The sequence below is a fragment of the Bos grunniens genome, chromosome 11 (genome assembly GCF_055505025.1).
Source record: "Bos grunniens cultivar Pamir isolate PY7600 chromosome 11, Bosgru_T2T1.0, whole genome shotgun sequence".
Lineage (NCBI taxonomy): Eukaryota > Metazoa > Chordata > Mammalia > Artiodactyla > Bovidae > Bos > Bos grunniens.
Window position 1 is genome coordinate 74,827,108 of NC_141175.1, and position 24,559 is coordinate 74,851,666.

A 24,559-nucleotide genomic window follows, 5' to 3' on the forward strand; every position below is an offset into this window, starting at 1 on the left:
CTCAAATTAGTGACTAAAAGTTAGCCGGATAAATAGGCTAATTATCAGTACAATAAAAGAAAAATTAAATTTAGTTCTATTTGTTATTGCAATAATAAAATTCAAAATAGAGAATTCAGGAAATCATATTAATACTTTGAAAACAATTTATATTATCATTCTCATTTTTACATGATAGATGAATGAATTATCACGTATCATTTGTTCATAGCTTTCTTTGGGGCATTCACTGAGGAAAAAAAGAAAAAAAGGATCAAAACAAATGAGACTCTATAGTTCAAAAGTCCTAAAGACATATTATCCTTTATCATATTTCTGAGAATGCATTTGCTTTTTAAAAAAATAGATATTGTAATGTTTACCACAAATAGTGAAAGCTAGATTTTCAAGCATTGTTGTGATTTCCTAGTGAAATGAAAAGGAACAAAAACTTAAAGACAGAAACTTAGCTTTTTATTTTGATTTTTTCCTAATGTGCTTCTTATTCTGGGAGAAGGTTTTTACAAGAATACCCCCAAAGTATTGAGTGACAGCAAAATTTTGTTAAGTCAGTCTCACATTTAATGATATTCAAATACACTTATAGTGTTAATAGTACTATAATATTAGTATTAGTAATAATATTATAGTATTAAATTATTCCTTTAATTTTTCAGAAATGTACATTCTTCTTGATCTTCTCATAAAAATAAATTCTGCAACAGTGCTGTATTTGGATGAGAAATTATTTAATTTTAGCATCTTTGCATTTGTCATTGCAATTCATGGCTTTGTTTATGAGATGTCAAATTGAATATTTATAAATTTCAAAATGCTCAATATGTGTATGCTTTTTCATTTTTGTTTTCATTTAGATAGTTTGGCATTGTATAGGAATTGCATAATACTTGTTTAAATTTCTGTCAATATAAATCAATATAATCCTTTTCTTCTCATGTTACACCAAGGCTCAGTATATTTTCAGTTTAAAATGCTTACTTAAAATCATATTAACTGTTTAGTACTTAATTTTATACATGCAGACTATCCTATAATGTGATAAGCTTTTCTTGGAAATGGCCTTTTTTTCTTAAAATAAAGTCACAGTCCAGATTTTTCCTTTCATTATAGTAGGTTTATTTTATTATGCTTCTTCCTAAACCAGTCACTTGAGCTAGATTAGATTTTAAAAGAGCTCTTTTAAAACATTATTTTAATAATATATGATTTGTGTTCATTTTTTACTGTGTTGCAGTTGTATTCTTAAAAGGTAAATTGTATTTCTTAAAATGTATGTTTTTTTACATTGAAAATGATTTACATCAGAGATATTTATCCTGATCTGTCATAAATGGGTACAATCAATGTCAAAGTTGTGTGTAAAGGCTAAATGTTTCTTATAAACCTTGTCTATTTATTTGCTTAGAGCTAAGATATCTAGCCAGATATGAAACAAGGGGGGAGGCAGCTATATATAGTAAAGTTTATTTTGTAGATGATAGAATAGGGTTGATATGAGTTAGGAAAATGGCAGAGGAGTCTCCATACGGTATTTCCAGTAGCTCTCCAAGGTCAGACCTCTTTGCACACAAGATCTGTGTTTTCTTATAATTAAATACTCATTAAGCCTTGAGTCCCCCATTCCTAAGCCAACTACTCTCTTTGTATTTGGAAGTTACTGACTACCAGCCTCAGGATATTTTGCTCTCCTAGACTGTACACATCATTAAATTTATTTTCAAGGAAACTAAGCAAAAAAGCTGTCTAAATAATTAGCCAGATAACTGAGTAGCCCAAGTTTTCCAGTTCTTGGACTTATCAGATTCCATGCTGCCAAATGTGGAAACAAGGGGATGAAACTTTCTATTTTTGACACTTCTGAGTGAAGATTGGTGTTAAAAGTTAATGGAGTTACTTTTCATTAACTGTTTGGCTTAATTCAATATCAAGAGGTATTCAATCCACCATAAAAAAAAGTTCACAAAATCTAAACAGATTTATTCATTCAATAAATAATTAAGCATGGCTTTTATATTCAAGGCACTGAACAATAGGACCTAGGGTATTTTTCCTGAAGTTCTAAGCCCAGGTGGCTCAGTGGTAAAGAATCTGCCTGCCACTGCAGGAGACGTGGGTTTGATCTCTAGGTTGGGAAGATGCCCTGGATAAGGAAATGGCAACCCTCTCCAGTATTCTTGCCTGGAAAATCCAATGGACAGGGGAGCCTGGTGGGCTACAGTCCACATGGGGTCACAAAGAGTTGACATGACTTAGTGACTCAACAACAACAACGAAGGGAGAATAACAATAGTGACAATATGATACTGATGATATTATTATCATTAAAAACGAAGGTGTTCCATGCACTAGGCATTGTTTTAAATAATTAAAATGCCTTAAATTTATACTGTAAAATGGCTCTATTGTTAGCTTATTTTAGAGATAAGAATCCTGAGACACAGAGAATTTATATAATTTACCAGGATCGCATAGCTAGTAACTCATGGAACTAGGATAAAAGTTCAGAGGATCTGTGAATCTAAAACACATGCACCAGACCAAGATATACACATTGTAGAAAGTTTAAAAGAAAGAAAAGACTTAAATAGCAATCTACCCAAAGTAAATACAGTGAAATTGATTAGTGTGGGACTACTTCATTTCTCCAGTGGTTTTTTAAAGTTTACAAAATGCCTTTCTTCTGTTGTTACTGTTCATTTTTGAACCAAGTTTAATGTCTAATTTTATTTTATTTGCTCAAAGTACTTTTTAGTTGGGCTTCCCAGGTGGCACCAGTGGTAGAGAACTCACCTGCCAATGCAGGAGATATCAGAGACGCCCACCCGTTTGATCCCCGGATCAGGAGATCCCCTGGTGGAGGAGGGCGTGGTAACTCACTCCAGAATTCTTGCTTGGAGAATCCCACGGACAGAGGAGCCTGTCGGCTACAGTCCATAGAGTCACAAAGAATCAGACGCGACTGAAGTGTCTTAGCACAGCACAGCACACACACAGAGCACACTTTTTAGTTAGGGAGGAATATTTGTAATAGTTTTAGTATAAAGAAATGTATCTGTCCTTAGGAGTCTATAAATGTCTCTTTTCCTATACAGTAAACGACAATACAAAAACATTCTCAATAGTTCTCAAGGATCAGCTAAATTGAGGAGAACTTGAGGAGGATTAGAGAAGAGGAAGAGTTAGGTGACTGGGCTGGTACATCAGCCTTACGGCTGTGTGGATGATTGGTCTACCCAGGTCATGACTGGCACCAGACCTGGCCAACAAGACAGCTCTGAGACAGACAGCCTTTCTGATACCCCAGAGGCTTTGCCATTAAGGGCTCACAAACTGGGGAGGGTGATGTAACTCACCTCTTATGTTGATAAATGCAGTCTTGTCTGCATATTCCTGAATGTAGAGCTAACTAAAAGAAAACTTTAAAAATAAATAAGCACAAAACTTCAACTCCTCTTTAGGGGTGGCTCAAACAGCATGCAATTTGTGCAGTTACCCAGGGCTCTGTGTTTAGAAGGGCCTGTTTTTGGGTAAATACTTAGCTATCACTGTTCTGAAATACTACATTTTGAACAAGAGTTGCATGTCTTTACTAGGCTCAGAAATCATTTAATTGGTCCTTCCTCTTGTAAGGCTAGTATATTGCAAAAAAAAAAAAAAAAAAATCTTAATCTGACAGTGCCATTTATGTTTCTAATTTTAATCAGCTTTCCTAACTGATTCATGTGGAAATAAAAACAAAAAATTCTGCTCCCAGCCCAGTATAAAAATTGAGAAAGATAAAACAGAAACATTTAATAAGAATGACTCTTCTTTCATTTCTGTTGGTCCTTCAAGGAGCAATCTGATTATTTTTTAAAGTAATTATTTTAAAACCAGAAACTAATGGCAAAGTCGAATAGCAGGCTGAAGGTGTCATAATTACAACCTGAGAAACACATCCTCCTGTCACTTCCAGGTGTAAGTGCTGTTGCCAGGAGCCATGACTCAGGCACCCAGCAGCGGTGGTTCCTGCTTCTGTTTCTCCTGCCTTTTCTCTCTTCCTATTATTGTCACAATGACAAGGCTTATTTCCAGCTTCCCACTGGGTCCTGCCTCCCACTGGAGGCAATAGTCCTCAAAGTCAACTGCCAAATAAAGCTTAATACCTGGAAATTTTGATATACATAGACACCTAATTTTATACACATACACAAATGTCATGCATTTAATGAAAGTTGCTATTCTAAATTTGTAGAACAGGAAAGGTAATTACATTTTAGAAGTAGAAGGACTTTGCAGTTGGTTTATGCCATTTACAGCCTTTTAAAATTGTTCTTAGTTTTTGTTATTGTCATTGTTTTACTGATAAGAAAACTCAGACCAAGAGCTGTGGGAGCATTAGACAAAGTTAGAATAATTAAGGTTGTTGTTTAGTTGGTAAGTTGTGTCTGACTCTTTGGCGACCACATGGCCTGTAGCCTACCAGGCTCCTCTGTCCGTGGTATTTTCCAGTTATGAACACCAGAGTGGGTTGTGATTTCTTTCTCCAATAATTAATGTTATGTTGGAGTTAATGGCCACAGTCAATCTAAAACTCCGGTCTCTGGACTCAAACTCATGACTATTTTTCCATTGCTTATATCTTTAATACTAAATGTGAAGGCAGAAGAAAAGGGAATTTGTCTGTTTATTTATGTGTCTCGTACAAAGACCTGAGAACTAAGCTGGCCTACTGTTTAAACAAATAATTATTGAAACAAAGCCATATCCATTTGTTTACGTATAGTCTATGGCTGCTTTTGCACTACAATAGCAATGTTAAGTAATTGCAATGACAACCAAATTTGGCAAAGTGGAATATATTTACTGTTTGGTCCATTCAATTTAGTTCAGTCGCTCAGTCATGTCCAACTCTTTGCAACCCCATGAACTGCAGCACGCCAGACTTCCCTGTCCATCACCAACTCCCAGAGCTTCATTTGGTCCATTGCCAGAAGTATTTTGATCCCTATTAGATCTACTAGAATGTAAGTTATAGAAAGCTCCTTGAAAATCTAACTTGGGACATTCCCAATGCTGAGATCAGTGTTTGGCACAAAATAATTTTTAAACTAAATTAGTAGGCTAGCTCAGCTGGTAAAGAATCCACCTGCGATGCAGGAGACCTGGGTTTGATTCCTGGGTCAGGAAGATCCACTGAAGAATGGATAGGCAGAGTTGAACATGACTGAGTGACTAAGCACAAGCACATGGGAACCACATAATCCAGAATGAATAAGACTAGTTAAATGAGACTAGATAAACAGCAGATATAACATGGATCTGCTGCTGCTGCTGCTAAGTTGCTTCAGCATGTCCAAATATGTGTGACCCCATAGACGGCAGCCCACCAGGCTCCCCCATCCCTGGGATTCTCCAGGCAAAAATACTGGAGTGGGTTTCCATTTCCTTCTCCAATGCGTGACAGTGAAGTCGCTCAGTCGTGTCCGACTCTTAGCAACCCCATGGACTGCAGCCTACCAGGCTCCTCCGTACATGGGATTTTCCAGGCAAGAGTACTGGGGTGGGATGCCATTGCCTTCTCTATAACATGGATCATTCAGTTTCAAAATTTCATAATTCTAAGATGTATGGTGCTGTAATAACTTCTAATTCAATTGCTGGGTGCTATAGGCAATTTAATGATCTAAAAAAAGAGTTACATATAAAGACAGAACCAATTTATATCCCTAAGGCAATGTGAATTTTTTTGTTATTGTTTATAGAAGTACTGTAGAAACCCCACTTTCATGTGATGCCCATTTTTAGCCCACATAGCTGTGGCTGAAAAGGCACAACCTATTCTTAATAAAATGAAGATAGATCATTTCTAGAAGGCAAACTAAATGAATTCCTACCTGCCCATCATCTATGCAGTTTGCTGGGTTGTGGCTTTGCAGAAATACTTATTCAAATCCCCATATTTAAATAGCTTAATTGATAAAACAGATTAGCTTCTCAAATTTCTAGGTTGTTACGTATAGAAATCACTTACATTTACTGTTTAAGGCAACAAAAAGGAAATCTAGAACCAACTAGTTTGAACTATAGTGAGAAATGGGTACCTCATACGGATGACCCATTTTTGTAGTTAGCATCTTTAAAAAATACCAGTGGAAGGAAATAGCTACCTAAAGGGTATGCAATGAGTCTAACCTTTGCAGCCCTCAAGTCTGGAACTTTTTTTTTTCCAAAAGAGGTTTTATTTTTATTGTGCATCTTCTGTTGTAAATAATGACCAACTACCTTTATCTTCTTTTTGTGTTTTAAGCTATTAGTTTGTTCCTTGAGTTAGACTATTATATCTCCCCCCCATTTCACTAATTCTTTTTTTTTTTGATCTGTTTCTTTGACTTTTTTTTTAATTTTATTTTATTTTTTAACTTTACAATATTGTATTGGTTTTGCCATATATCAAAATGAATCCGCCACAGGTATACATGTGTTCCCCATCCTGAACCCTCCTCCCTCCTCGCTCCCCATACCATCCCTCTGGGTCGTCCCAATGCACCAGTCCCAAGCATCCAGTATCAAAAATCAAAATATAGTAGGTCTGGGTTTGATTTTCTCAAGCTACATCTAACTTTCAACTCTAGGGACACCTGTCATTATAGTCTACTAGACATCCTTAATCACATTGCTTCCTAGACTTCTTAGCTTTGTTTTAATCTTCACTGTTGTCCTTTAATGTTATTTTCCCCCCTACATTAAAAAAAAAAACTAATGAATATACTTCACAGGACATTTGCACAGAAAGCTTTCTTACAAAAAGTATCCAAAATTGCTATTATATACATCTTGAATATGAAGTAAATTTGAAATATTCATGAAATAATATGAAACAAATATTAAAATAAATTTAAAGTACATTTGCAATAATATCTGAAATGATCAGTGATGTTGTATACATACATGTCAACTAACCTCCCATGGAGCTATCTATAAAATGGGAGAGTTGAATTAGTTATTTCTACATCCATGTGAAGCTATTCTTTTCTTCATTAAATAAATTCATTATTGATTTATGACAAAATACTTTCAAATAGAATATAAAGTGATTAGCAAAAATAACTTAAATGATTAATTAGGGAGAAAGGTCAATATTCAGTTTTTTTGTTTTTTTAAGAAAAGAAAGAATCAAGTTGCTGAAAGTAAGCATATACCCTGAATCTTGACTTTATGATGAATAGAAAGAGATAAGGAAAGGCAGTCAGTTCTATAACTCACATGATATAAGAGGAAATAGCTTATAAAATCTTCAGGAAAGAGTTTATGAATTTGGACTTTGCAGTTAGAAAGAGTATTGAAAATGCATGTTAAAGAGTTGATAATGTAGGTAGACTAAAAAGTAGCTTTGAATAACTGTGGACCTTGGTACTGTAATAAATGATGTTCTAGAAAAATTGTTTTTTTTTAATTCAGTGAAAAATCTTTTTTCTTAATCTAACTTTGAAAAGAAAAAGTTACTTGCAAATGATTTTTAAAAGCCTTTGCTGGAGTTTTCTAATAAGCTCATCATTTTCCTAAAGAAAGAAATGAGTGTCTCCCCCCGCCGCCTCCCCCTCAACCCCAGAGGGTTCTGCAGAGTCCAGGGCTTCTGGGTGATGCCTTAGGGGACAAGTTGGCCTGCCTCTTTAACAGAATAGCAACTTCCCCTTTATGTGATTTTTATATTCTTTATGTGAGATTACAGGTGGAAAAAAAATAATTCCACCATTTAAAAATAATAATTAACCACTGCCACAGTTTTGTGACTATTCCCTCCCTAGCTCACACATTGATGCTGGGAGAAAGGTTAGAATCAATGAGATATGTTTTGATATCCTAAAAGGAAAAAGAAATTTTAAAAGGAATTCAGATCACTAATGGTATGAATGACTATAATTCTGCCGTAGGGACAAATGATTCTGAAATTCAAAATTTCAACAGAGGATAAATTATCCTAGGTCAGACCTAGGAGAGAAGACATGTCTATCACATTTTAGCTATGTGACCTTGGGCTGAGTTGTTTTAGCTTTCTAGGCCTTCGGTTTCATGCCAGCAAAATGATAATAAGGTAAAGATGAAATAAGTTAATAAAGTGCCTGGTACATAACAAACATTTACCAGGACCCAACTTCCTTCTCAGTAGCAAATAAGGACCAGCAACCGCAATCCTTAATTCCCTGTCCAGTTCACTTTCCATGACACTTCATGTCACATAAATAACATTGTTTTAAACTGAGAATATTAAGTGCATTTAAAAAAAGCCTCTTCCAAAATCAATTTCTTCACATTTTTAATAATGCAGGGAAGGAGCTTGAAGTTGGTCCACAGAGATTTTCATGAACCAAAGGGTTATTTTTAATTGGATTTTGTGCCTGTTGTTATGGAAATTATTGTTTCATGGATAAAGCTTTATGATTTCACCGCAAGATCAAGCCCAGAATGGGGTATAATGATGATATCACCCCTATGCTTCTTTTTCTTGACAAAACACTTAAATTAAGAGAATGGGAGTGAGACTGCTTCAAAAGCACACATTTCTAAGAGAAATAAGATCTACCCTATAAAAATAGCTTTAAAAATGATATATTCTCTTTTCAAAGATCAAAACTCAGAATGTCCCTTGCTGCCAGTAGGATGCTAAGATTCTGCAGTTATTAAACACTTCACTGTTGAAACTAGAAAGAGTTCCTTTGATCCTGGGACTTGCTTTCAACATTTGGTCTCAAAGCATTTTTGCAGTTGTTGAACTGCAGCTGTTGAACAGGCTTCCTCTAGTTATTTAATGATCAATCTCTCTAAACTCTTCTATCTAAACTAGTTTTTATTTGTGTGTCCAGATGCGATTTAACTTCTCTAAAGAAACAAAAGAAATGCTTACTAATGTTAATGATGGTTCTGTTTAAAATTGAAAGTGTTAGTCGCTCAGTTGTGTCCAACTCTTTGCAACCCCGTGGACTGTAGCCCATCAGGCTCCTCTGTCCATGGAATTCTCCAGGCCAGAATGCTGGAATGGGTAGCCATTCCCTTCTCCAGGGGATCTTCCCGACCCAGCAATTGAACCCAGGTCTCCTGCATTATAGGTGAATTCTTTACCATCTGAGCCACCAGGGAAACCCAAGACAGGAGGCAATTCATCCTGCAAAATTTAACTTATATCACTGGCTCAGTTTAAGCCTCAAAGAAACCTCAAACAAGGAAGACAGAACTTGTTTCATCAATAACATTCTAAGAGAGAAATCAGTATAGTAGTCTGCAGTATTAAAGCAGTGATTTTTTGTTGGACAGACTGCTTAGGTTTCTTCTAGTACTTAGTTCCCTAATTTATTTTTCTTTCTTTTCTCTCTCCTTCTTCTTGGTATTTTCATACACCATCCTATGATCTTTGGACATTGGCTAGATTGTCTGGTAGAATTTGGTGGAAGAAATTGTGAACCCCACCCTGATCCTGAATCAACTGAAAGTCGTATAATTAAATGTCATGTCTTTAGTCATTTTAGTTTACCAAGAAATGTCAGTACGTTAAAAAAAAGGGTGGGGGGGAATCCATCACCAAAAGATGTATCATTAAAAACTTCATGATTTTTTAAAATGAATCAAAATATCAGATTATTAGCAAGGCTTATTTTTAATAAAACATTTTCAGTTCTATTAAAAGTTCTTTTTTTCCCTACCTTTGTTTTTATGTGTAAGAGACATTTGTTTAATTTGTCATTTCAATAACGTCAACAGATACTTTCTGATATAGTCTCTGTCCTGCCGCTGCTGCTGCTGCTAAGTCGATTCAGTCGTATCCGACTCTGTGAGACCCCATAGACGGCAGCCCACCAGGCTCCTCTGTCCCTGGGATTCTCCAGGCAAGAACACTGGAGTGGGTTGCCATTTCCTTCTCCTAAGCCAACTTAAATTCAACTTGCACAAGTTTACATAGGTTCGCTTGCAATTACTTTTCCAGTTGCTTACACTTCTGGCTCTTTTTCCTTTGGTCCTTAGCTGGAAATCACTTCCTCGTACCACTGCTTAATCATTTTTTCCCCTCCCACTCAACAGTTGGCCCTTTATGGACAGTGTTTTTCTTCACTTTCTTCACTTCTTAAGAGTCAGTACTTTTACCCATACCCACTCTCTGGGCCTTCACTAGTTCTCAGACACATTCCAGAAATTTAAAAGCCTGGTGAATATTGAAGGTACATGATAATAAGTGCAAAGAGCAGTCATCACACAATCTAATACCCAGAGCAACCTCCTTGCCAGGGCCTAATCAACCAGGTGCCATTCATTGAAAATTGTTAGATAATGGCCTAGGGTCAGATCTCTCCCCAAGGTCAGAAGATGTCTTATGACTGCTATCTACTTCATTAGCCAAAAAAAAAAAGGAAAAAAGAGATAGTGCAAAACAAGAAAATTTCTGAGAGAGGGAAAAGTTTGTGCAAATTTGGGAGCATTGCTGTGTTGAGTGTGCCTATTTATGACAACAGGTGCATTTGTTTGTCTTTGATTGATGCATAATGTTAAAGATTCTTCTTAAACTGTTACACCTGAATATCTATTAACTGGTAATTTTCCTTGCTTGCTGTGACTCTAATGGGCTTGAGAATTGATCCAGCCAGCCTCTCCTCCCTCTGTCTTTTTCTCTCCTCTTTCTTTCATTCCTTTCTCTCTCCTCCCTCTCCCTTGCTTCCCCCCTTTCTTTGTCTCTTTCTCTCACTCTCTGTGAGGTTCATTTGCTCGACTGATTCTGAGTGTCCATAATGACTGTTTGGCATATTCTACAGGCAAAGGTCCCGAGACCCTTTTTGCTGGCTATAACCTCAATGATAACGAATGGCACACAGTGCGTGTGGTTCGCCGAGGAAAAAGTTTAAAGTTAACGGTGGATGACCAGCAGGCCATGACAGGTAAAGCCCTATCGCCCTTGCCTTTGCTGAAGCTTTAGACTTTCCTATTTCTTGCAGGTGACCTTGAAAACCAAATGAATAACTTGAAGCTAATAGACGCAGTTCATTTCTTATTCAAATTCTTCCAGCAGCAATTAAATTTAATAAGCTGCATGTTGTTTTCTTTTCTCTCAAATGAGCAACAATTTTTTGTCATGTTCCTTTCCGTTTAATAATTCAAGAAGTTATATTTTAATTTTATGCTTTGATAAATATCTCAGGGCTTCATAAAATATTGAAGTTATTGTTTGGAGGCCACTTCCTGTTCAGTTTCCTCCTTATATATTTAGGCGATGAACAGCAGCAAGTTATACTTTTTAGCTTCTGGATACATTGATAGATACGCCGGCATTCTGTCAGGTGAACTGGTTTTTATTTTAAGCTATGATAGATCAGTTTTGGCCATTTAGCTCTGTTGGTTAAGCTCTAATGTTAAGAATGTCAAGTTCAGTCCCTGATTTGTGGATTTCTGACTGAGGCGAGGAATATAAAGGCCCACGCCAGCGACAGAGGGAAACCAAATGAAAGAGGAATTGGCTCACCTTTATTCTCTGCTGAAAATAACTTCAAGCATATGACCCGCTGGGATATTAGCTCCCTGTTTTTTAGGAGAACATCTCCCTGTTAATTATTTTAGTGCAAGATGCAAGATGGTCCTTGTGCAGCACAGAAATGTCTGTTCTACATTCAGTCTCAAGGGGGTTTCCATTCTCAGAGATCGGGTGATTATATCAATGAAGAAATAATGTGTATGGGATTTTAACTTCTAAGAGAATCATTCGCAGTTCAGACGAAGCAAACTACCAACCGATAGATCTCTCACTGTCTTGTATTTCGTTAGCCCTTTATGGCTTTGCAAAACTTTTGTCTTCATGTGGGAGCAAACTTACTTTGTTTCAGAATCATCTGAAGAGCTTTAACAGGATCATTTCCTGGCCAGACACCACAGAAAGTGTGAGAGGAGCCCATTAGTATTATTTCTCAAAATCTCTCCAAAGAACTCTAAAACAGCTGGCCCATGGATTGGCATTTAAAAACCACTGCTATGTTATGCCATTTTCTTCTCCCAGGAAGAAAATCAACCAGGGAGTTATTAGCATAAGCCTGTATTCAAAATTGCCAGACATAAGTCTCTAAAGAAACTGTGTGAACTCAGGGAAGGGAGGCAGAATTTTTATAGGGCTTTGGCAGGAGTGTCAGCTGAAGTTCAGCTAGTTTTGGTAAAGGCACTTCTTGGAAGAGGTGTAAATTGGTTATGTAGATTAGCATCCATTGTTTGGACAGTCTGGGTTTTATCAAAAGGGGCAGAAATTAGGATCTGAGATCATGTATAAGAGGTTGGGAAGAAATAACTGCCAGAGACAAGGACATGTGAAGGTCACAGTAGAACATTCTTTAGTCCCTTAGGTTTGTCTCAAATCTCATACAGCCCTATGACATTGACAGGGTAGATGCATTCTCATTTTATAGACAGGAAGCTGAGACTCAAAGAGGTAAAATGACATGTTACTTTGTTGTTGTTTTTTTTTTAATTAATTTTATTTTATTTTTAAACTTTACATAATTGTATTAGTTTTGCCAAATATCAAAATGAATCCACCACAGGTATACATGTTACTTTGAAATGCCATTGTTACCAGAACTGAGAGAGAGCCTAGGTGTTTTTTTTTTTTTTTTTTAATTCTGTTTGTTAACTTTAAAAAAATTGTTTGCTTTTAACTCATGGTTCATTTATTTATATTTATTAATATACTTATATATATATGACTATGATAAGTACTTTCTCAGATATAGCATGATTTTATGAAGATTTTATATATATATATATATATATATATAAAAAACACATATCAAAATCACACTTATCCTCTGGGATAGTATATGATGTACTAAAAGGTTGAGTAAACAATTCATGTTCTTGAGGTTCAGAAGAGCTTAAAGATTTCAGGAATAGCTAAGGCAATCAATAATATTTGAACGCTGTAAAGAAAGGATAATACAGATAAGATTATGCGGGGAAGGGTAGAATGGCTTGGACGAGGCTAGACAGACTAGTGTTCAGGCAGCAGAGAAGGTTTGTTTTGTTTCATGTAACCACAGGACAGCGGACACGGCTAGAATGGCCTTGGATGCCAATAGGTCAGTGCTCCAAATGAAGGAGTTGATATTTCACAGGTTTTCAGGCAGTTGGGAAGTCACTGCATTTAAGCTGGAAAATGAGTTGAGAATATGTTTTGAGCAATATGAATTCTGGGCAATGTGCTAAATGCTTCAGAATGTAAAGCAGTGAAGTCCTAAACTACAGTGGCTGAAGAAGGTATAGAAACAAAAGACTGGGGCAACACATTTTTTTAAAGTTTTGTTTAGAAATAATTTCAAGTTTATAAAAAATTTCAAAAGTAAAACGACAGTGATATACTTTTACTATTGTGAGCATGTTATCCCATTTGCTTTGACATTTTCACTTTTTTTTTCTTAGCCAAGTGAGAATGTTATATACTTAATAGCCCTTCACTGTAAATATTATACGTCAGTGCACATTTTCTAAAGGTATGAATATCCCTTTACAGAACAAAGAGCTACTAACGTCAGTAGATTTGGCGTTGACGCAATATATTTCATCTGTCCTCTCACCCATATTCCCCTTTTGTCAGGTAACCCAATGCTGTCTTTTATAGCATTTTCACCTCTATATACACTAAATGCATTTAGTGCTCATATCTCTTTAGTCTCCTTTAATTGAAAACATTGCCATAGACTTTCTTTGTCTTTGATTACATTGACAAATTAAAAAGATATATAGTCCTCTGATCTTTTATCCACATACAGTCATTCTTTGGGCTTATCTGATGTTTCATGATGATTGAATTCAGGTTTTAACATTCTTGGATGAAATACCACATTGATGATTGTGTGATCTTCTTAAAGTATCCTGTCTGGGGACAAACGATATCCATATCTTTTGACTCCTGATTTTAACACTTGGCCAATATGTTGCCCAGTTTCTCCATTGTATGATTAATATGTTTTACTCCCTTACAACTAGTAAACTGTCTGTGGAGAGACATATTAAGACAATGAAAATATCGTAATATCTTCCTCAAATATTTGCCCCAGATTATCACCTACTGAAGATTTTTCCTGATCCAGTCTTTAACACAGTAGTTATAAATGATTATTTTCAAACCCCATTACTCTTTCCACGTTTAGAGTCAATACTTAGCATTCTACTGTGTACAAGAGCTATCCCTTCTTTCTTTTTTCTTTCCTTTTCTTTTCTTCCTTCTCTCCCCATCTTCCTCCTTATCTCCTTCCCTCCCTTCTTCCTTTCTTTCCTTCCTTCCTTATTGATATGGACCTACAAGTTTCTGTATTTTCAAATAGGTATAATTACTTAATTATTTTGGTGCTTAAAATGTCCCTATTTGGGCCACTGTGAGTTCCATGAAGTTGGTCTCTGTGATCTTGTAACATGCCTTCACCTCAGATTTTTTTTCCTCAATTTTTTTGCAAAACAGAATATTTCAGGCACAACTTTTACTACCATGCCCCAGCCCCAGACTGAGACATTTGCTTTCTATTTAGTGGAGAATTAGGTGTAGGTGGTTGGTATTGGTTTGCTCAGCACTGCTTTGCAACCTTTTCTGGAGGCTAAGATGGTAAATACACTCAAGTATAAATACATATACCTGAATATATATAGCTGCTGAGTTTAGTTGCTAAATCATTCCCAACTCTTTTGTGACCCCATGGACTGTAGCCCACCAGGCTCCTCTGTCCATGGAATTTCCAGGCAAGAATACTGGAGTGGGTTGCCATTTCCTTCTCTAGGGGATCTTCCTGACCCAGGGATCCAATCCTCATCTCTTGCATTGGCAGGCAAATTCTTTACTGCTGAGCCACTAAGGAAGCCCATAAGTGTGTGTGTTTATATATGTGTGTATATGTGTCTTTGCTTTAATATGCCTCTCCACATAAATATATATATATATATATGCACACACACACACACACACACACACGCATATAATGGAGAAGGAAATGGCAACCCACTCCATTGTTCTTGCCTGGAGAATCCCAGGGACAAGGGAGCCTTATGGGCTGCCGTCTATGGGGTTGCACAGACTCAGACACAACTGAAGCGACTTAACAGCAGTGAACATATGTGTGTATGTGTATTTGCTTTAATATGCCTCTCCACATAAATATATATATATATACACACACATACATACATATAAATTACATGTTCACACAAATATACATATATTTTAGAAAACATGAGTTCACACTAGCATGACCGTTTCTACAGCATTGTTTCTTTCCCCATTTCATGTTTTCTTTTTTTTTTTTTCTTTTTCTAATTTTATTTTATTTTTAAACTTTACATAAATGTATTAGTTTTGCCAAATATCAAAATGAATCTGCCACAGGTATACATGTGTTCTCCATCCCGAACCCTCCTCCCTCCTCCCTCCCCATACCATCCCTCTGGGCCGTCCCAGTGCACCAGCCCCAAGCATCCAGCATCGTGCATCGAACCTGGACTGGCAACTCGTTTCCTACATGATATTTTACATGTTTCAATGCCATACACACTGAGGAAACCAGAAGGGAAAGAGACATGTGTACCCCAATGTTCATCGCAGCACTGTTTATAATAGCCAAGACATGGAAGCAACCTAGATGCCCATTTCATGTTTTCATGTCTCTTCTTCCAATTTGGAACCTTGGCTCCCAGTGATGTCATTTTCCCGTTTGCTCAATCCAGTAACACATTGATGATAGTTTCAGAATTGCTTTACATTGTCCATCCCACAACTAATAACCTGACTAAAAGCAATTCAGGATTAATTTGTGATTCTTTTTATTTCTTACTGCCTAAGATTTAATGTATATAGTCAAATACTATTTACAAATAACTTTGATTAGTTTGTTTCTTCTTTTCTTCCTTTCTTTTCCATGAGTGTAGTTATATTATTCATTTGAAATACAATTAATCTTATGGATTTCAGTTATGTTTATTCCCTCCCATTCTTATGTATTCAATAACACTTGTGTGTTAGCCTGCTTTTTAAATCAGTGCAACTATTTTGCATTAGGAAGTGATGAATAGAGTATGAAAATAATATCAAAGCAGAAAACTCCAGAAATGTTCCCTAAATGAATCACCAGCTGCTACTGCTATGTCGCTTCAGTCGTGTCCGACTCTGTGCAACCCCACGGACGGCAGCCCACTGGGCTCCTCCATCCATGGGATTTTCCAGGCAAGAGTACTGGACTGGGGTGCCATTGCCTTCTCCAGAATCACCAGCTAATTTTCATTAAAATTTAAGATACATCTTTTCAGTTGCATAGATTCCTACCAAACTCCTAAATGAATAATTATATTCTACATTAGTGAGTTGACTTCTTCAACTTCCAGTCAATATATCATTTCTTTGTTTACTGCCATGTATTTATATACCACTGGAAAAGCCAATGGCACCCCACTCCAGTACTCTTGCCTGGAAAATCCCATGGATGGAGGAGCCCGGTGGGCTGCCGTCCATGGGGTCACTAAGAGTCTGACACGACTGAGTGACTTCACTTTCACTTTTCACTTTCATGCATTGGAGAAGGAAATGGCAACCCACTCCAGTGTTCTTGCCTGGAGAATCCCAGGGACGGGGGAGCCTGGTGGGCTGCCGTCTATGGGGTCGCACAGAGTCGAACACGACTGAATCGACTTAGCAGCAGCAGCAGCAGCAGTGAACATAATGTTAGGAAGCAGAGTGAATAGATACTTATATGGGTGTAGTTTGCTTATAGAAATAGGAACAAATAAATGATGGATTCAAAGGAGTACTCAGAATTGATACTGTTGGGACATGATTTCTTTTTTCTTTTTTTTTATTTTCTTCTTTTTTTTTAATTTTATTTTATTTTTTAACTTTACAATATTGTATTGGTTTTGCCATATATCAAAATGAATCCACCACAGGTATACATGTGTTCCCCATCCTGAACCTTCCTCCCTCCTCCCTTCCCATACCATCCCTCTGGGTCATCCCAGTGCCCCAGCCCCAAGCATCCAGTATCGTGCATCGAACCTGGACTGGCGACTCGTTTCATATATGATATTATACATGTTTCAATGCCATTCTCCCAAATCATCCCACCCTCTGCCTCTCCCACAGAGTCCAAAAGACTGTTCTATACAAGTGTCTCTTTTGCTATCTCGTATACAGGGTTATTGTTACCATCTTTCTAAATTCCATATATATGCGTTAGTATACTGCATTGATGTTTTTCTTTCTGGCTTACTTCACTCTGTATAATAGGCTCCAGTTTCATCCACCTCATTAGAACTGATTCAAATGTATTATTTTTAATGGCTGAGTAATACTCCATTGTGTATATGTACCACAGCTTTCTCATCCATTCATCTGCTGATGGACATCTAGGTTGCTTCCAGGGACATGATTTGTAAGTTAATGTAACATGTTTCCACTCTTCTGCTCCTGGGCATGGCCTGTTTCTTCATGGTAAAGTAACCTGTGTCTCCTTGGCTGATTAATTTTGGGAAACTCTGGCACCTACAACTTCATTAGGAATTCATAGGTCATTGGTAAAGTTTCGCTCATGATCTGAAAGAAAAAAGACTCCCTTTTGAGATGTCCAACTTTGGACGGCAGACACATTTTTTTCAGAGAGTTTTTTTTTTCCCCCCAGCATGTATTAATAAAATTATAAGTCTGAGTCCACCAACTGCGGTGTGCAAGAAATGGCACATTTATTAATGGCTTTAATATCAATTTAAATGAGACCTTAGGCCTTTCTTCTGGGTTTACAGAATATTTAATCATAGTCATGTGGCCCCTACTCCCACCCATCCTGAATCATGCAGAAGCTCCTGTTGGCTTCTGTCTTCACTGATTCTCACCAAAAAGACAGTTCTTCTAGTTTGTCCTTTAAATTATAAGAACCCTATTGTTCCTGTCCTAAGTGGGGCAAAGAGTCTTTGCTGATTCTTGCAGCCTATGAACTATGGTTCAGTCCTCCTATATTGACCTCAGTAATTCTCTCTGAACCCCTGAATCTTACCAGATGACAGGATGTTGGTGCTCAGTACTGCTAAATTCCACCGATGTTCATCTCTCTCCCAGTCAATGGTAAATCTAGTTTAGACCATAAAGGCATTTTGTTCATTTCTTTTTCCTTTGTTGAACATCTTGCAAACTATGCCTTCACAAAAGATTGGAAAAGCACTGTTTTCCAGAAAGTTGTCTTCCACTTTTTGCCAAGAAAAAAATAGCCTTTGAGGCAAAGTGCTAAAAGGAACTAGGCTAGTTTCTTAGAACTGAAGGAAGAACAAAGTATAGACTAGCATTTCAGTAAATTAGCCTTCTATTTACTCTTTCTCAAAACTGCCAAGGCCTTAGAGCAGAAATTATATTCTATCTTCTTTCTGTTCTGTAGGAGTTGAACATTTTTTCAGTTGTGAAAACCAACTTGTTCTTTCTCAGAGCTAAAAGATGAATGGGTATATAAGCCAAATAAGCATTGATAATGTACCCAAATTATGCAACTCCCCCAGTACCCCACTCCAGCACTTTCCTTCCCCCAGCTCCCAGCATCTTGCTGCTCAGAGCTCAAGACAATGTTTTGTTTTTTGTTTTTCACAGTAATTTACCTTGATCAGTTTTCATCTGGGTGATTCATATTTGGGAAATTATGTTTTGCCAAAGATATCATGAAAGTCAACAATTCATAATAATAAAAAGTCAGCCTTGAGTTATATGACATAGAAAGGTTTTCAAAGATGCAATGGAACTTTGCCATTAAGCCTTCAGTTTGGAATGGAATTTTTTTCAAACATTTTAATGACCACATGAAACTAGCCATGCATCAGAAAAGCAATGGCGATTTCTTACTAAATTTGACAGCAAGTTCAGAAATCACTGAATAAGAAAATAAATAAATAAAAGAAATCACTGGAGACTCTTCATGCAAAGTCCTATATTTTGATTACATCTTTAAATCAGAGTTTTATATACTGTTAAGTCAAGTTGAAAACAATACAGTACATACTCAGGCCATTCCTGGGAATGTCTGACCACACTGAGGCTCATGAGGATAAGCAGTTGCCAGCAAAGAAACTCCAGAAGAGAGAGATTCCCCAGGACTCAGATGAGAAAGTGTCCTATACACTATTTGGTATCCCAATGTAGGGAGTTTTGGGGTTTCAATTTATCCCCTAGACTGTCAAAAAAATAATCTGGAATTATGTGTTTTGTATGTGTGTATATGTTAGTGTATATGTCCTTCATTGAACTCTATTCACCGCATATCCGGTTACCCAAGCCTGGAAGAAGTCATCATTATCGTATCCCTCTTCTCCAGCATTCTATACATTATTAGTAAATCCTGAAATTATATTGGCACAATTATCTAATTTTGTCCATGGTTTTCCATTTCTAACGTAAACAGTCTACTTCAAATTGTCTCCAGTCTATTATATCCACATTCAGTTCAGTTCAGTTCAGTTGCGCAGTTGTGTCTGACTCTTTGCAACCCCATGAATCACAGCACGCCAGACCTCCCTGTCCATCACCAACTCCCGGAGTTCACTCAGACTCATGTCCATCGAGTCAGTGATGCCATCCAGCCATCTCATCCTCTGTCATCCCTTTCTCTTCCTGTCTCCAATCCCTCCCAGCATCAGAGTCTTTTCCAGTGAGTCAACTTTTCTCATGAGGTGGTCAGAGTACTGGAGTTTCAGCTTTAGCATCAGTCCTTCCAAAGAAATCCCAGGGCTGATCTCCTTCAGAATGGACTGGCTGGATCTCCTTGCAGTCCAAGGGACTCTCAAGAGTCTTCTCCAATACCACAGTTCAAAAGCATCAATTTTTCGACGCTCAGCTTTCTTCACAGTCCAACTCTCACATCCATACATGACCGCTGGAAAAACCATAACCTTGACTAGATGGACCTTTGTTGGCAAAGTAATGTCTCTGCTTTTGAATATGCTATCTAGGTTGGTCATAACTTTTCTTCCAAGGAGTAAGCATCTTTTAATTTCATGGCTGTAGTCACCATCTGCAGTGATTTTGGAGCCCCCCCCCAAAAATAAATATCCACATTAGAAAGATTAAATACACATACACACACAGTTTCATGGCTATGTCTCCCTAAAACCCTTCAGTAGTTCCTAATATAATCAGGAGACACTGTGATATCTGACCTCTTCCTCTTCCGATCTCATCTGAGCACTAACCTCACCTACTTATGCCTCTCCAGCCACACTCCCTGGCTCTTTCTCTCCCAAGTGCCTCTGTTGATCTGTTTCTCCTTTCTGGAATCCACCTTTCCATTCCTATCTTACGGTTTTTAATGTGGCTTTTCCTGTTTTAGTCCTTCAATTTTAATTTAAATATCTACTCAAGCACTTGCCCCCGTCCCATATTTACCAGCACAATTTGTTGTGTATCAAATACCTAGCGTTTTTTTCTCAGTTTTATCATTATATAGTTAATTATTTTCTTACCTGGTTTTGTCTGCCTTCCCCCAGTAGACCATGAATTTTGTGAAAATAGGAGCCAAGTCTGGTCCTCTCAACATTATTTCTTACTTGCCTAATATAGCACCTGACTCATGCATATAGCCCACTCTCGGTAATTTTCAATACCTTTTAGTGAATCAATGAGTTGATCTAAGGCTGGGGTGGGGGGTGGTGGATCCTTTTGTTCTGCAGCAGAAATGTAACCCAACTCAGAGTAGGACCCAACATAAAATAGTAGATTTTGCTATCTGTTTTGGTAAAAAGATTTGATTTAGAAATTGAAGTTTGTACACAAACAACACAAGCCAGAAGTTTGACTCTTAATGGAGATTATCATCAACCTGGATACCCTAGACGCTTTGATCAGAAGCATTTTGCTAATTCCAAATTCTCCTTCCCACTAAATGTCTAGGAAAGATGCTGCGTTCTTTAATGAGTGGAGCCTTAACAATATTTCTCCTTCAGTGTCCTTTATGTTTCCTTAGTCAATATATGTATACAGCACTAGAGGTGGCAACATTGCTGACTGAGGATTAAACATTAGAATAAATTCTGAAAAATAAAGGATTTTTGAGAGGCAGCCATTAATGTGTTCTTAGTGGAAAATGGCTTTTAGGTGCTAATTCTCCTTCATGAGCAAGTATATCTGCCATTACTGTCAAGGTGATTTATATATGCTTATTAAAGAAAGAATAGGCTTTTGAACATGGGCCATAATGATTTTTCTTGTAATTGGGCCATGGTTGCTCCAATACTGTTTTACTACTTTTTTTTTTTTTTTTGCACTACTTCTTCTTTTTTTTTAATGAAATGTAGTCTTACCTTTATTATTTAGTCCCTAAATTATTTATGGTCTGCATACATATTCTATTCCTTGGAGAAAAGAAAACAGACATTACATGTTATTTTTATCACTAAACTTCTTCCTCAGTTCTGCTGCACAATGTACTTTCGTCTTTCAGAGCTGCCAATAAATGGACAATTTAGAGTAGTATATAATTTCAAGTATTAGAAATATTTTTTTGGATACTCCCTTACTATCAGTTGGCTCATTCATGTAGCTTTTAAAAAGAAACTTGATAGTTTCAGGATCTGGGTGGGTCCACCAGATTAAGACTCAGATTTTAATATAATGAAAAAGATAAAATAATCAATATAAGGAAATGTAAAAGCCCAAGTCATTTTTTTTTTTTTACCTTTGCAGATTCTTCATTCTATATAGCTTTTTAATTAAATGTTACTGGCACCACTAGAGATTTGTATTTGAAAGTGATTAAAGGATAATTTTATTTGATACCAAAGAGGTAGTGCCACACAGAGAAGTATCAAGGTCACTGAATAAAACTGAAGAAGGGGATAAAAATGGTGTCATAGCATAAATCACAGCAGGATCCTCTATGACCCACCTCCCAGAGTAATGGGAATAAAAGCAAAAATAAACAAATAGCAATAAGCAAAAATAAACAAATAGAAATAAGCAAAAATAAACAAATAAAAGCTTTTGCACAATGAAGGAAACTATAAGCAAGGTAAAAAGACAGCCTTCAGAATGGGAGAAAATAATAGCAAATGAACCAACTGACAAAGAATTAATCTCAAAAATATACAAGCAGCTTCTGCAGCTTAATTCCAGAAAAATAAACAACCCAGTCAAAAAATGGGCCAAAGAACTAAACAGACATTTCTCCAAAGAAGACAAACAGATGGCTAACAAACACATGAAAAGATGCTCAACATCACTCATTATCAGAGAAATGTAAATCAAAATCACAATGAGGTACCATCTCACACCAGTCAGAATGGCTGTGGTCCAAAAGTCTACAAACAATAAATGCTGGAGACGGTGCGGAGAAAAGGAACCCTCTTACACTGTTGGTGGGAATGCAAAGTAGTACAGCCACTATGGAGAACTGTGTGGAGATTCCTTAAAAAACTGGAACTAGAACTGCCATACGACCCAGCAATCCTCCTGCTGGGCATACACATCAAGGAAACCAGAATCAAAGGAGACACGTGTACCCCAATGTTCATGACAGCACTGTTTATGATAGCCAGGACATGGAAGCAACCTAGATGTCCATCGGCAGATGAATGGATAAGAAAGCTGTGGTACATATACACAATGGAGTATTACTCAGCTATTAAAAAGAATGTATTTGAATCAGTTCTAATGAGGTGGCTGAAACTGGAGCCTATTATACAGAGTGAAGTAAGTCAGAAAGAGAAACACCAATACAGTATATTAATGCATATATATGGAATTTAGAAAATGGTAATGATGACCCTATATGTGAGACAGCAAAAGAGACACAGAGATAAAGAACAGTCTTCTGGACTCTGTGTGAGAAGGTGAGGGTGGGATGATTTGAGAGAATAGCACTGAAACATGTATATTACTATATGTGAAATAGATCACCGGTCTGGGTTTGATGCATGAGACAGGGTGCTCAGGGCTGGTGGGAATGCAAACTAGTATATTAATGCATATATATGGAATTTAGAAAATGGTAATGATGACCCTATATGTGAGACAGCAAAAGAGACACAGAGATAAAGAACAGTCTTCTGGACTCTGTGTGAGAGGGATGGGATGGGGAGGGAGTTGGGAGGGGGTGTTCAGGATGGGGAACACAGGTACACCCGTGGCTGATTCATGTCACTGTATGGTAAAAACCACTACAATATTGTAAAGTAATTAGCCTCCAATTAAAATTAATTAATTTAAAAAATGAGGTCATAGGAGAAACCAGAATTTCTAAGGATTTAGTAATATTATTGTTATCGAATTGTAGCTTGATCTGCTTGCCACAGGATAGGCCGATAATCGGGAGACAAGGTGCCGAGGCAAGGAATAGTGACTTTATTCAGAAAGCCAGACATTGGAGACGGTGGCAGACTAGTGTCCTAGAGTCTTGTCGGGTCTGAATGCCAGTTTCCTAGTTTCTTTCACAGAACAGAGAGGGTGAGGAGGTACCTAAGTAAAGTAAAAAGGCCAAAATCCTTGCAAAATATTTCCTGGCTTGGCCAGCTTTGGGGAGGGGATGTGTTAATTATCCTCTTTTCTGCAGCCATTCACAGGTGTCAGAGTCAGAATGTCTCCCTGTGAGCCAAGCAAAGGCACTTTAATCTTCAGGTGGAGAGGCAAGGTCCCCCCCAAGCAGGACATTATGCATGCTTACAGCTATAAATAGACAGCATCCTTTTAGTGATTATAGTTACAAAAGCAACAAAATGCAAAGGTTGAAGTAAAAGAAACAGATCCAACAAGGAATCAGATTTTGCTCTTTCCCGTTGCGTTTTTGCATGGGATAGACAAGAAAGAGGCATCTTGGGGAGAAGAGAGAAGAGAGAGCTATTTATAGTGGTAATTTTTGTCTTAAAAAAAACACATTCACAGAGAAGGAATCAGAACAAACTAATAACTGAAAAAGAAAAATCCACAGCATAGTAAGGGACGACAGGAACTGTTGTCAGGATCAAGGACTAGCAAAGAGGTGCAGGAATTAAGAAGAGCTAAGTACCACTCGGGGGAGAACTTTTAATACCAATGAGTTTATTAGTATCAAAATCAATTGAGTATGCCAGCAATTTTTATTGCACGACAAAAAGTATGCCTTTTATAATTTAATCACAGATTTCTTTTCAAATCTCACCTAGTATTTTATTGTCTTGACGAAAGAAATGGAAATTTGTCCAACTGGCTGAAGGAGGCCCGGGACGGGTGATGTTCAATCTACATTACACGTGGGAAGAAGGTTCAGTGCCTTTTCTCAGGTCTGAGACTGGGATCAGTTCTAATTCGTATTTTCATTAATATCTGGGATGATGGGATAGGGTAAGCTCAATACATTTTCCAATTATGCCAAATTGAATAGTGAAGCTAACACCTGGAAGAACTTGATTGCAATTTAAATGACATTTTTGAGTTTCTAAAGAAACTGAATGACAGTTTAATTAGACAAGAACAAGATGCTGGGGACAAATTACTAGTGATGATAAGAATAATTTATGCTGTGCTTTAGAAAACAAGTTCACATTTTTGTTAATTTTATTTCAACCTTGATGGTAGGTATAG

General features: G+C 37.1%; 1 protein-coding gene across 20 annotated transcripts in view; it reads left to right on the top strand.

Moving 5' to 3' along the window:
* The window catches only part of NRXN1 (neurexin 1), a 1,228,058-nt gene that overhangs the window by 577,975 nt on the left and 625,524 nt on the right, over positions 1–24,559 (top strand). For 19 of the 20 annotated variants that reach the window (XM_086326949.1, XM_086326950.1, XM_086326953.1 and 16 more), the window contains one exon: positions 10,779–10,901. In XM_086326949.1, coding sequence (XP_086183075.1) covers positions 10,779–10,901 — 123 coding nt within the window. Of the gene's footprint in view, positions 1–10,559; positions 10,902–24,559 lie in introns of those variants that run through there. The other variant, XM_086326968.1, reaches the window with a different exon arrangement.